Genomic DNA, 14,555 nt, shown 5'->3' with positions numbered 1-14,555 from the left:
TGGATAGGTCCTTAATGTATGCTGATATTATAAATTTTTTCACTAATTTTCACAATGATTGTATAAGTGTGGTTCCACAGCAGCACAGTTAATGTTGCTGAATCAGATTGTCTGTTGATGGAGTCAGTCCTTCTTTGTACAAGCTTCCAACATGATTCCTGTGCACAGTAAAGTTTTAGACTCACCATTTTAAATAGCTTCACACTCCAAAAACGTTTTAGACACATGTCTAATACACATGATCAACAAAATCCTACCATTTTTAGTCTGCAATCTAGATTTTAAGTAAAAAATAGTTTCACTTTTGATTGACATTTGCTTGCATTTAACTAGTTCCTAAATATGTGTTTATCATTATCTAGCATAATTTTGTTGAGTCTTCTGAACAATAAAAAGTTTTGTAAGATGATAAAAATGGTGTATCTATACATGTATACAAGGAAAGAAGCTTATAATTCTTTTAAATAGCCATTTTAAAAATTAGTAGTGACTCAAAATACACTTTTTCTCTTAAATTATCTAAATTTCCATGAAATCTTTAATCTAATATCAATATTCAAGACAATTTAGTAAACTTAGCTAGATTTTTATCATCCTTCATATCTAAATATCTATGAAGAAAGGAAGAAACATCATAGTGGAAGGGTGGGAAATTATGTATTTTTGTAATTTAATAAAGGTAAAATATCTTGCTGAAAATAAAGGCTTAACAATAGTGTATATTTTACCACAGTCCCAACTTCTTACAGAAGTGACAAAAATGTACATAATGGAATAAGACTATAAGAGAAGTGAGAATGGGAAAACATGAAAGAATGAATGATTTTGGTGAATTTCTGGACTGCTGAAAGAGGTGGGCTTTTACTGAAGGGGAAATCGGAAAAAGTGATCTGTAGATCTGCTGCATACAAGTGTGGTGTACAGAGGCAGTCTGAGTTTCCAGAGGCTATAAATGGTTGTTCCATACTCATCAAAACTAAAGGAAGACTTGACAGGCTACATAGCCTACCCAGGCACTCATAGATAATGTCTATCTTCTTATCCAATAGGAGATCATTATAGTACTAAATATTCATGATGGCAGATGAAATAGAGAGTTCATTGCTTTGTCAATACTGTTTTTGTGTTATAACAGTAAATAAAGTGGACAAATAGATATCTGTCAGGAAACACTCAGTACTATTGGAACATTAGACAGAAATAAAATCAATAAATTGCATAGATACAATCACATGGATTATCTGGAAAAAATAGTAAAAAGTGATCTCTCTGTAGGTATACAGAAGGAGAAAAACAATAAGTGATATGTTCTAATCTTGTGAAGTGGATCTACAAACACACAGAATATTAAGATAAATATTTATGAGATTTAAATTTTAATCCAAATATATCAATACTTTACCCTTGGAGTTTTTTTTTTAAATCCTCATCCCAATACTCAATGCTAGTGATAAGAACATATATACATCATTTTAAGTGCATCATTCTATCTATAATGAAGAAACAAGGTGAGTTGTCTCACTGAAAATTTGCCTGGTATCATTTTGATGTTGAAAAAGAATGTTGTATTCTTTTTGTGTGTGTGTGGTATTGGGGTTCCTGGAAGCCCTTCTCCCTCCGGGCTACACTCCCAGACCTATTTTATACTTTTATTTGGAAACAGGTTCTCCTAAGCCAGCGCGGCTGGCTTCAAACCTGCGCGATCCTCCTGTCTCTGCCTCCCAAGCCCGGGGATTACAAGCGGCGCCACCACGCCCAGCTAGGATGTTGTATTCTTTTTAATATCAATGTATCTCTGCTATCAGGCTCATTGTGATTTTTAAAATATTTTGCAAACTCTTTTTAAAGGCTCCATGTGTCTAAGCTACCCTACTGTGATTACAAGATATACAAAGAATGGCAAGACTTCCAAACTATAATATACAATGATCCTTTAGAGCCCTAATGTGTATTATGAAGGAATAGGTTAGCATAAAAAGAATAAACAAATTGCCAGATGTTTCAGATGAGTGAACACTCCTACCCTTTTTTTTTTTTTTTAAGGAAATCTGTAAATATAGCCTGGAAGCAAATGACAGGAAAGGGCAGGTGGAGGAGGTGGAATTCTGTGTGGACAGAATGAGTGTGTCCAGAAAGCTTTCAGTAACTCATTTTGGCTATAAAACAGGTTTCATTAGAATTGTAGCAGAAGAGATTTCATAGTTAAATCAAGGTTTTATTCACAAGAATCCTAAGTAAGTCCGCAATGAAATAATGTAACGTGAGGATTGTATATTTATATATTATCATAAATCCTGGACCTACTCATGAACAAATATATTTATTCTATGTATATACATATAAAATATGTGCATATAATCTGGTGGCAATGAAAATCCACTAAAAAGATTTTGAAGAGAAACATCATTAATCTGAGACCTGTGTATGAAATATCATTTGTCAGCAGTATTGGGGAAGGAAAAAGGGAAGAGATGGGTAGCTAGAATTTTGAAAATACACAGGTAAGTAGTTTCTAGGACCATGGTCACAATGATATCCATAGGAAAATGTATAAAGTCTCAGTGTAAAGAGGAAATTGTCAAGGATAGATCTGTATATGAATCATTGTTTATGCATAAGAAATTTGGTGTGAGGAAATTCAATATTCAATAATGCATAAGCTACTCACTGTGCTCTATAGCATCATATCATGTTACCATAGCTTGAAGTTTGGTAAAATATAGCTAAAGCTACTCCTCCTATGAACAACTTTATAAAACTTTCAATGTTTTCCCATTATTGAATGGTTTGGCTCATATTTTTAGAATAATTGGAAGCATTTCCTTTTATTATGCCATTCTTCTCCTATTATCTATGGTCACACATATTTGAATTTTCAATCTATTACTTTTCTGAAGTAGTATGGCACTTTAAGTTGTCTACTACACAGCCACAACTGGGAAGGGCCTTAGAAGGCATCAGAGTCGGAGACAACTTACCTTTACTTTTTACACAAAGAAGCACACTGAGCTAAGAACACCTTACTGTTTATCTCTGCCCTTACTGTTTAAATTCCTTTTCCAATTTCCCTTGATTTTATTCAAAACTTTACTTGTTTCTTTCTGAGCTGTATGAGTTGAATTTCTCAAAAAAGTAAAAGTCCCCATTTTTCATAAAAAGTATTTTTTGTTTGTTTGTTTGTTTTTTGTTTTGGTGGTACTGGGGGTAGAACCCAGGAGCTTTCTACCTCCGGGCTATACTCCCAGCGCTATTTTATATTTTATTTGGAAACAGGGTCTCACTAAGTTGCTGAGAGCCTCACTAAGTATCTGAGGCTGGCTTTGAACCTGCGCGATCCTCCTGTCTCAGCCTCCCAAGCGCTGGGATTACAAGCATGCGCCACCACGCCCAGCCATAAAAAGTATTTTTAAAAGACCTTTTTATGGATACAAATATTCCTAGAAATTTCTTCTCCTCATTCACACATAAGCCAGCTATGATTACGGAGTAAATGGAATATGAGACCTGGGCTATATGGCACTTTATCAATATAAAATATCAAACCCAAATCCCTCTATTTATTTATATGCAAGAACATGGTAGCCTTTAAAAGGTTTTCAATTGTTTTCTGCTTTATTTTAGTATGACATGAATATTTGATTGAAATATTTTACATGCTATGAATGATATATATGAATGTTTTAAAAAATTATTTACCACAAACTATAAATCTTTCCAATTTTTTTGTTTTAGGTATTTTAGTATGACAGGAATACTTAATTAAAATTTGCATATTTTATGAATGATATATAAAATGTTTTAAGAACTTAATTAGGTACCAAAAACTTAATTCATGAATAATCTAGAACAATTATAATGGCAAAAAGCTTTGACAACCACTGAAAATATTAATTTACCTGCACTATTTTGTGGCTGTTTATACAAAGAGAAAAACGATATTAATATGACATTTAAACATGTATTTTAACATCTTTTTCACTGAGTCTATGACTTGCTTGTTTCTCAAGCTATAGATAAGGGGATTTAACATCGGAATTATGACCGTGTAAAATACAGAGAAGATCATATCTTGATCGTCTGCTTGTGAAGATGCTGGATGCACATACATGAAAAGAAGGGGGACGTAGTATATACACACGGATAAAAGGTGGGCTCCACAGGTGGAGAAGGCTTTCCTTATACCCTTCTCAGACTTCTTTTTTAAAATTGTAAAGAGAACCAGTGTGTAGGAGACAAGAATAGTCACAATGCTAAAGACCTGTACTGAACCAGAGAAAATAAAAATAATTAAATAATTAATAGAAGGATCAGTACAGGAAATTTTTAACAGTGGTATAACATCACAGTAAAAGTGATGTATTATGTTTGAATTACAGAAGGTTAATCTAAATAAAAAGCCTTCGTGAATTAAAGCATGAATAAAGCCAGCTACAAATGATGAAACTACAAGCCGGATGCACAGTCTATTGGTCATGACCACTGGATAAAGTAAAGGTTGGCATATGGCTACATAGCGATCATAAGCCATTGCTGCCAAGAGAAAACACTCTGTGCTTACACTGATTGCAAAGGAAAAAAACTGTATCATGCATTCAGAGAAAGAGATCATCTTGTTCTTGTCTAAGAGGTTGAGGAGCATCTTTGGGGTTACTGTGGATGATAACCAAGTGTCCACACAGGCTAAATTCCCTAGAAAAATGTACATGGGGATGTGAAGGTGAGTGTCATTCCAGATGAGAGCAATGAGACCAAGATTCCCCACAATTGTGATGAGATATATCACCGAGAACATCAGAAACAGGGGGATTTTCCATTGTGGTTGTTGTGTAAGTCCCCTAAGAACAAACTCTGTCAGCGTCAGCCAAGTTGTGTTTTTCTCTTCTATGTTTTCATTGAAGTCCCCTGAAATGAAATAAAAAGAATACAAAAATATATAGTCCATAAGAATTTTAAAGAAAAAAATTTGAGAAGATTAAAATTATACACTTTAAAGTAAACTTTACTGATTCTATAATAGAAGAAAATATTTTTAGGAAATTAAAAATGGCAAATTTTTGCATTAGTTCAGTTAAATAAATGTGCTGGAAGGTACATATTTAGATTAAAAACAGAAACCTTCTACATTAATAATTATTTTACTGGTAACTCTGCATCCGGTTGGAAACTCTGCATCCTGAAATGGTTTAGGATGCAAGAAAAATCTATTTGAATGGCTTGGATTCTATACTGAATGAGTTCCATTTGAAGAATTGTGAACTCTATGTTTTCGGCAATTGGCTTAAGATATTTTGAGATATGAAATATGATAAAATATTTGAGATCACATCAAAAACAACATAGGTCTATGCAGATAGTATTGGGCCATCATATTTGCTTTGATTAAGTGTTTTGCATCCTTTTGCTCCTAAGTAGTTCTCAAGTTGATTCTTCGAAACTTTCAAACAGGTTTTTGCTTTGAGCCAACTTCCAGTTAATACATTCACTTCTTATTGCAAATCAGAGCTCCAAGTTAAACAAAAGTGAAAGCAGCAGGGGGAAAATACTAAATAGAATTACTGTGTAATTCACAGGAAAATTAGAAAACTGAATTCTGCAGACATAGAAAATGATATTCAAGAAGCACAAAGTAAAGAATGGTGCTAAATTCCAAAGTAAATTCTCTAATAGGTGAAAGAATTCAGAGATAAATATTAGTAAATTTTTGGTGACTTAGTGATAGATGTTTAAATAAAATGCAAAGAATATGGAAAGTGCTTGGGAGACAAATAGCACAACAGTAAAGTGAATGGACGGAGGCAGACAACAGTTGACATTTCATAATACATTCAGTAAAATGTATTATATATTTACTGGGAACTGTTTTATTAAAAGTTTCAAAAGAAGTAATAAGAGAAGAAAAAAGAAGAGAAGAACTGGCACATGAGAAGTAGAAAGAGAATTTGGGGTGGTGAAAAGAAAAGAAGAGCATGGAAAAAAATGGACAAAGAATAACAGATAAATGTGGATACTGTAGAAATATCAAAGGTGAGGGAATGTCAGAAGAAAGGCTGAATGTGAGATCAAGGGACAGGTTCTGAGATTTAGATGTGTTTGTCATAATGTTTAAATTCATTGAAATTTCAAAATGCAGGTTCTTCGCCCCCCAGAGAATTCAAGTACATAAGAGCAATATTTAAATTTTTACTTGCAAGACTGGTATGGTGGTGCATGCCTGTAACCCCAATACTTGGAAGGCTGAAACAGAAGGATCACAGATTTCAAGGTCAGCTTCCACAACTTAGTGAGGCCCCCAGCAATTTAGCAAGACCCTGTTTCAAAATGAAAAACAAAATAAGGCAAGGGTTGTATCTCAGAGGAAGAATGACTGTGGGTTCAACCTTTGGTACAAAAAAAAATTCTTTACAGACTGTGTGTCATTCATAAATATAGCATTATTTCCAACTTTATTTATTTTTATATTTTTGATGAATTATAGTCTTATAATCACACATTGTAATATAGTAAATATTGATAGTGAAATACATGCACACATCAAGCTGCTTTATCTTTAAATATGAAGATGTGATATGAACTATAAATTGAATAATAATAATATTGTATTATATACTAGTAATATGCCCAGATAGTAGATTTTAGGTACTGTCACCACTAACAATGATGAAAATAAAATCTATGAGATGGTGGAACACTCATTTGTTGACTATATTAATCACTTCACTACAAATTGCCTATCAAAATCATGTGGTAAAACTCAAATATATATAATAAAGGTGGTTTTCTTTTTGCATTTCTTTATCTTGTTATTATACTGATAGAAATAAACTCTGGATTAATACTGGCTTGTTTAAATGTAAGAGCACTTTCCTCCTCTACAAATGTTTTTAGCAGAGTAAGATGTAGCCAGAGAAAGAAAACTGATAAAGGCAACATAAATAACCAGTGCCAGCAATTCCATTTTGAATTTTTCTTTATTTGTAGTAAGACTCCTCCCATGCAACTTCAACTTACTAGATAAAAATCATTTTGTGTGTTGTTACATATTTAGCCATAAATGCTGTAAAGTGGAGGAGAATATTTTAGTAATATTTTATGCTGTATTTATAAAATATTCAACAAAATATTCTCAAGTCGGTGAAAAGACATTTTATGTGACATCTTGATATTTTTAGTCAGAATTCATAATTAATCACAATGGGTCATTTTATCAGAATTGTCAGATAGAGTACTTATGTAAACATCATTATGATTTGAATCTTCCAACCTAGTTTCGTGTTGTTCAGAGTTCTAGATCATCAAATAAAGTCACAATGTCTGAATTAATATATAGTGAACATATCAATAAAAGGAGAAAATCAGTCATAAGTGTTTTGCTTACTCTCATTTTAGCACAATCTAGGATATGAAGATAGTACACTTTCCATTTTTCAGCTGACTCTTAATATTTTCTAAACCCAATCTAAATTATTATAAATTAACTTGTATTTACCTTGCACATAAAAAATTAAAAATATAGAAATTGTTGCCTTACCCATAAATTCTAAGAAATTGTGGCGCTCCTTTAAAATATTAGTTATTATAAAACAGAAAAAATAGTTGACAAATTGAAAATTACAACTGTAGAAATTCTTTGCTCACTGGTTCATTTTTGACATTTAATTTCTAGTGTCAGGAAAATGTTGTTTATATAAGCTTTACTTTGAACACAGAATGAAACAGTTTTCATCATTGTGCATTTAATCCAGAAGTGGAAGGAGTGGAGATCTGAAATTTCCCTGAGTACCAGAATATTCCCTGTAGGACAAAATGAATCTGTTCTACTGGGCACTGCTCATTTGAAATCAAATGAGAAGTCCAGGTTGTCCCACAGGCAATCCTAACTCTGTAGTCATAATCATCAAGTCATTGTGGCTAGGCCTAGTTTTAACAACAAAAATTTAACTTAAATTCAATATTTTCTCTCAGAGACAACACTTTTGGTATGTTTATGGAAAATTCAGTTTCTATATAAAATGAACTATGCTGAGTGTTTTCATTAACATGGTCTATCTGAGCTGATCAAAACATGATTTTAATGAGAACAAGATTAGGTTCCCTATAGCAGCTGATGCCAAGTAAAGAAGTCTTTTTCATGCAATCAGGAGCCTAAGTTACAGACTTATACCTAGTTGCCTCACATTAAGCTGAACATTGATGAGAAACTTTAAGAGGCAAATTTTAGAAGTACTACCAAAAATAAATAATAAAAACAAACAAAAAAACAAAAAAACATAGAAGTTCCTCAATAGGAGGTAAATTTTTTAAAGCCCTTGTAAAGTACATACTTGTTTCTATAGTTCTGGCTTGGGGCTCTAGGGTCTTCATTCCCAATAAGGTGATATCAGTGGGTACTCACTATCCATAGGGCCGTCATTATTGAAGAAAATAGATGATGAGAGAGATCTTGTCTTTAGATAAACCAAATAGTGGAAATGTGACTGGTATGCTGAGGGAAACACGGAAAAGAGGCAAATGGGTCCAGGTAGACCCACATCTATAGGATTTCAAATGGCCTGATATGCTATAGCATTCAGTGACTTTCTTGACCATGGCTTACAGGAAGACAATTGATAGGTTATAAACATAGTAGTAATCATTCTATATTTCCTTTTGTGCATAAGCAAAGTGGTGTGTTACTGAATATTCATTATAATAAAGCTTACTACACCTATTCATGACATTTATAGTTGGTATACCCAGAGTGATCAGATTCTGATTTTGTTTTTGTAGTAATGGGGAATGAATCCAGGATCTTTTGCAAACTAGTTAAGTGCACACCATATACTCCCAGACTATAAAATTATTTTTAAAATAAAAATACTAGCCTCCATTTGGCTTATGAATTAAAATATAAGAAGATAACCAAGGGTATATTTTATTTATTTGAATAATTGTTTTTATTGGTGCATTATAGAAGAAGATAGTAGAGGCATACATGCACACCACTCAATTGTTAATTAACTTGCTCACTTAATATTTTGCTAGTGAAGAAGAAATATATAGAGAAAATATACAGATAAAATAGTAAAAAGAGTAATTACTATAAAAACTATAAAAGATAAAACAATAATTATTATACTGATAATTAGTATTATCAGATAAGAAAGTAATTACTATAAAAACTATAAAAGTATGAACTAGCTGGATACATGCCTAAAATTGACTTATATTGTCTCTTCCCTTATTTTGAAGTTATTTTCTCTTAACTCAATTTGTTGCCTGTCTGCATTGATGCCACTGTGATGTGTAGTCATTCTAATTTTAATCATTTAATAAGTGAGTTTTGATATACTATGATGACTTTATTTGTAGTTAACTGAAAATGAATGTAGTCCAGTAGTCCAGTATGTTTTTGTATAATATATATATATATATATATATATATATATATATATATACATATAATGTCTTAGCTGTGTTTATCAAATATTTTTCATTTTTTAAGTGGTGCAGGCAATTGAATCCAGGCTGCATTCATGCCACATAAGTCCTTTACTACTGAGCTATACCCTCAACCCCTTTTACTTATTTTCTAATTGGGTTATTAGTTTTATAATGATTAGTTTTCACATTTATTCATATATTCTCTAGGTAAGACTTTTATCAGATACATGATTTGCAGGCATTTTCTCAGTATTATTGATCACCTTTTCCTTTCAATGTGATAAACTATCACACTGGTCTGTTTCACTGCTGATAGCTGATATTGTGCCTACTGGACATAGAGAGCAAGAACCAGTAGGCATTCTAGACTTACACCAAGATGTTATTTTGTTAAAAGATGAATAATATATCAGACAAATGCCTTCTACCTCAGTTAAGTTTGCAATGATTCTGTAATGTGAGACATTTGTCTCACATTACAAGACATTTGTCTAAGGTGAAGCATAAGTTACTATATCTGGCTCTTCATACAGCCAAAAGCAGAGGCACAAAACCTGCTGAGCATGAACCTATGTCTTCAATTGTATCCCCTATTTATTCTAATAATGTCCTAGTTTTATGTCTTTTATCCATTTTGAGTTGGTTTCTGTACAGGATGAGAGACAGGGGTCAAGTATTTATGTTCCATGCATGCATATCCAGTTTTTTCAGCTCACTTTTTGAAGAGACAATCTTGTCTCCAATGTATAGTTTTGGAGCCTTTGCTGAGAACCAGTTGGCTATAGATTTGTGAGTTCGTATCTGGTATCTGTATTCCATTCCATTGTGTGAGTTTGTATCTGGTATCTGTATTCCATTCCTATGTGTCTGTTATTATGTCAATATCATGTATTTTTGGTTACTGTTGCTCTATAGTTTATCTTGAAATAAAATAGTGTGATTCCTCCAGCTTTGTTACTTATGCTCAGGATTTGTTTTTTCTACTTTGGGGTATCTTTTGTGCTCCTATAAATGTTAGGATTGTTGTTTGTTATTTTGATAGGAATTAAGTAACTAGAAAATTATATCATCAGAAAACATAGTTTGTCATTTTCTTCTCCAATTTTTATGCTTTTTATTTCCTTCTCTTGCATAATTGACCTGGCTAATTCTCCTAATACAATATACAATAAAAACTGGTTAGAGTGAAACCCATGTCTTGTTTTAGATCTTTGAAAAAATGTTTTTGTTTTTTGCCCAATCAATATAATCTAACTGTGGATTTGCCTGATATAGTCTTGATTATGTTTAAGTATGATCCTTCTATATCAAATTTGTTTAGGGTTTGGATCATGAAGGGATGATGAATCTAAATTGATGATTATTCTGAATATACTGAGGTGATCATTTGACAGTTATTCTGTATTATGTTGATAATAAGTCATGCTTAGAAGTTTACATGTGTTGAACCATCCTTGCCTCCCTCCGATGAATTCAACCTGACTTTGGTGAGTGATCTTTTTGACGTGCTACTGAATTTGATTTGGTAGTATTTATTGATGATTTGGGGTCTATTTTCATTAGGGATGTTGGCCTATAGTTTTTGTCAATGGTATTGTTATTGTGTCCTTGTCTGGTATGAGCTTCTGCTAAGAAATCTGTTGTTAGTAAAATGGGAATATCCTTAAATGTGACTTGGTGCGCTACCATGCCTGGCGTTCTTCCTTTTTTTTTTTTTTTTTTTTTTGGTGGTACTGGGGTTCCTGGAAGCCCTTCTACCTCTGGGCTACACTCCCAGACCTATTTTATACTTTTTTTTATTTGGAAACAGGGTCTCTTAAACCAGCGAGGCTGGCTTCAAACCTGCATGATCCTCCTGTCTCCACTTCCCAAGTGTGGGGATTACAGGCGTGCGCCACCACTCCCAGCATCATTTTATTTTTTTAATATGAGAAAGCAATACATGTCTTTTGCAAAAGCTAGGACTCCGAATACCTAGTGGCAATGAATTTTATCTCCCCTGTGAAGGCAGAAGTCCACAGCTTCACTTCAGAAAGAAGGCTCTCTTGCTCCACGTACACCCTGGCCTCCCTTGCTTCCCAGAGGAGCACAGTGGCCATGAGAGCTGATGTCTCCCAGAACACACAGTGTGGTGGCCCAACCTGGCTATGCAGAGCTTCATCTGATACACCCCAAACCCTTTTATCACTTAGTATGTTCTCCCGAATTCCCGAACATGTGTGGCAGGAGCAGTCTACTTTTGGAGAGATTTCCTCAAAAGTTCAAGGTGGATTGGACTGGATCTGTCTGCCCCTACCAATACTGGTCACGACCACCACCACTGCTGCCACTGCCACCTCAGTTCTCTCCTGAACACCTTTCTCACACAGAATGTTTTCCAGAATTCCCAAGCATATGCGGCAGTAGCAGTCTACCTTTGGAGAGATTTCTGTAAAATTTTAAGGTGGACTGTATTGGATCTCTGACTCTCCCAAATACTGGCCACCACTGCCGCTGCCATGGCTATCTCTGTTCTCTTCTGAGCACCTTTTTCACGCAGCATGTTGTCTCAAATTCCTGAGCATATGTTGTGGTAGCATTCTACCTTTGGGGAGATTTCTTCAAAAGATCCAGGTGGATTGGATCAGATCTCTGCCTCTCCCTAATACTGGCCTCTGCAGCCATGCCTCCACAGCTGCCACTGCCGCTGCCACCACTACCAACATCTCAGTTCTCTCCCAAACACTTTTCCCACACAGCAAGTTGTCCAGAATTCCTGAGCATACGCGGCCATAGCAGCCTGCCTGTGGGGAGATTTCTTCCAAAGTTCAAGGTGGATTGGATTGGATCTCTTTCTCTCCCAACTACTGGCCGCCGCTGCCATCTCAGTTCTCTCCCAAACAACTTTCCCACACAGCATATTGTCCAGAATTCTTGAGCATGTGTGGTGGTAACAGTCTGTCTTTGGGGCAATTTCTTAGAAAGTTCAAGGTGGATTTGATCTGATCTCTGCCTCTCCCAAATACTGGCCACCTCCGCTGTCCTCCTGGTTCTCCGCTGAGCACCTTTCTTACATGGTATGATGTCCAGAATTCATAAGCATGTGTGGCAGAAGCAGACCCCCTTTACGGAGATTTTTTTCCAAAAGTTCAAGGTGGATTGGATATGATTTGTCTGCATCTCCTGAATCCTGGCTGCTGCTACCGCCATCTTGGCCCCTCTCCAATATTTTTTAATAAGATAAGACAGTATGTGTGTTTTAAAGAGGTTGTGGGATCGAGCACTCAGTGGCAATGGATTTTATCTCCCCTCCAAGAGCGGAGGCCACAGCTTCACCGTGTAGAGCAGGATCTGCTGTTCCGAGTGCATCACGGCCCCCAGCGCAGCATAGAGGAGTGCAGCGGCCAGGCACACTGGGTTTCCTGGGATGTGCGGCTGCGCTTCCCGCCCAGCAATGCTGGGCTCCCTCCACCACCGGATCATTTTTCTTACAAGCTGTGTTGTTAAGAGTTCCCCAGCATGTGTGGCTGAAGTGGTCTTTTCTCTAATCTCTTCTGGGATGTTCTTCCAAAAATCACTTTTCTTGCATGGTGGGCACCTTCTTGTCATCTTGCTTCTAATTCCACCATTATTCACTCTCTCTCCTGTATTCTATATAGGAAGTCACTGCTGGAAATGTCTCCTTAAATTGTCCCAATCAGATATGAACCCAAAATCTGGTGTCCAGGACTTCTCTCAGGATTGCATGTCCTTTCGGCAGCTTCATTCGCCACTGCGACTGTGGCTGCTGCCATCTTGCCGTGAATTGTGAGTCTTTGAAACTGTTTTGTAATAGGAAATTAAGAAGGCCAGACTGTGCCTAGAAAAGCAGATAGTAGAGACTGTGCTTAGGAGATTATGGAGGATAAAGATGACTCCATAAAAAATGGAATAGAGGCCATATGTGTTACGTTTTGGCACAAAACATAACTGCATTTTTTTCCATGTCCTGAAACTATGAAATTTAAATGTGATGAACTGATTAATAAAGTGGTTGAGAATATCTCAAAACAGCAAAATATCCAAACTGCATTATAGATATTGATGTCTGTGTTCAATGAATTGTATATTCAATTTCAGGAATGGAAAACAAAGCAGAGACTTTATAATGTTTGCAGTTTGGCAGAAATACATGTGTAAAGCAAAGGCCCAGAGAGATGATGCTGTAAATGAAAGTAAGATGAAAAAAGTCACATATTTTGTCTAAGATTCAAGAAAAAAATATGGTGGTTGCAGCAGTTTAAGCCCACCTGTGGAACCCATCAGTCCAGAGCATGATTAAAACAGGCTTAGAGACCAGGATTAAAGCAGACCCAGAAGCAGCTATTTAAAAGGTAATGACTCTAATGGGCACGGTGATGCACACTTGTAATCTCAGTACTTGGGAGGCTGAGACAGGAGGATTGCAGGTTTGTGGCCAGCTTCAGCTACTTAGTGAGACCCTCTGCAATTTGGTGAGACCTGTTTAAAAATAAAGAATAAGAATAAAAACTAGGGGTGGGGGTGTAGCACAGAGGTAAAATGCCCCTGGGTTTCATTCTCAGTACTGCGAAAGAAGAAAGAAAGAAAGAAAGAAAGAAAGAAAGAAAGAAAGAAAGAAAGAAAGAAAGAAAGAAAGAAAGAAAGAAAGAAAGAAAGAAAGAAGAAAGAAGAAAGAAAGAAAGAAGAAAGAAAGAAAGACACAACTACCTTTTTCTGTTGATGATCCTTTTTCGCTCTCATATCATACCAGTTTGCTGGGAAAAAGGGGGTAAAGCAATCATGGAAGCTGACCCCTAGATATTAAAAAAAAAGCCTTGGAAATCCAGGTAATGTGTGACAGGGTCAGAATCCTGCAAGCAGTTCTAAATAGGGAAATCTGTGAATCTCTGAGGGTGAAACCAAAGTAGCAATAAAAAAAAAAACCCAAGATTTAGAAGTGCCAGAAATGTGTAATGATGATGAGGAAAGGTCACTATCTGTGATTCATGAAGCCAGGCTGGATGCCACCCATTGCAACCAACCAAGTTATATGGGTGGGGATACCAAAGCCCCTTAGGGATTTCTTCTCACTGTCTTGTGTTCTGGATGGTGGAAATGGAGCCGCGGGATTAAATGCTTGCCCTGCAGGATTTTTA

General features: G+C 35.4%; 1 protein-coding gene across 1 annotated transcript in view; it reads right to left on the bottom strand.

The window, feature by feature from the left end:
• Positions 1–3,916: 3,916 nt before the first annotated feature.
• The window catches only part of LOC308263477 (olfactory receptor 5H17-like), a gene marked incomplete at both ends in the record, with an annotated part of 36,153 nt that continues 25,514 nt past the window's right edge, over positions 3,917–14,555 (bottom strand). Inside the window, 1 exon segment of the mRNA XM_080696493.1 lies at positions 3,917–4,559. Within this exon segment, the coding sequence (XP_080552619.1) occupies positions 3,917–4,559 (643 nt within the window).

Source organism: Muscardinus avellanarius (assembly GCF_963383645.1).
Source record: "Muscardinus avellanarius genome assembly, chromosome: 5".
Lineage (NCBI taxonomy): Eukaryota > Metazoa > Chordata > Mammalia > Rodentia > Gliridae > Muscardinus > Muscardinus avellanarius.
Note: the sequence above shows the minus strand (reverse complement) of the source record. Positions and strands in the feature narration are given on the sequence as shown.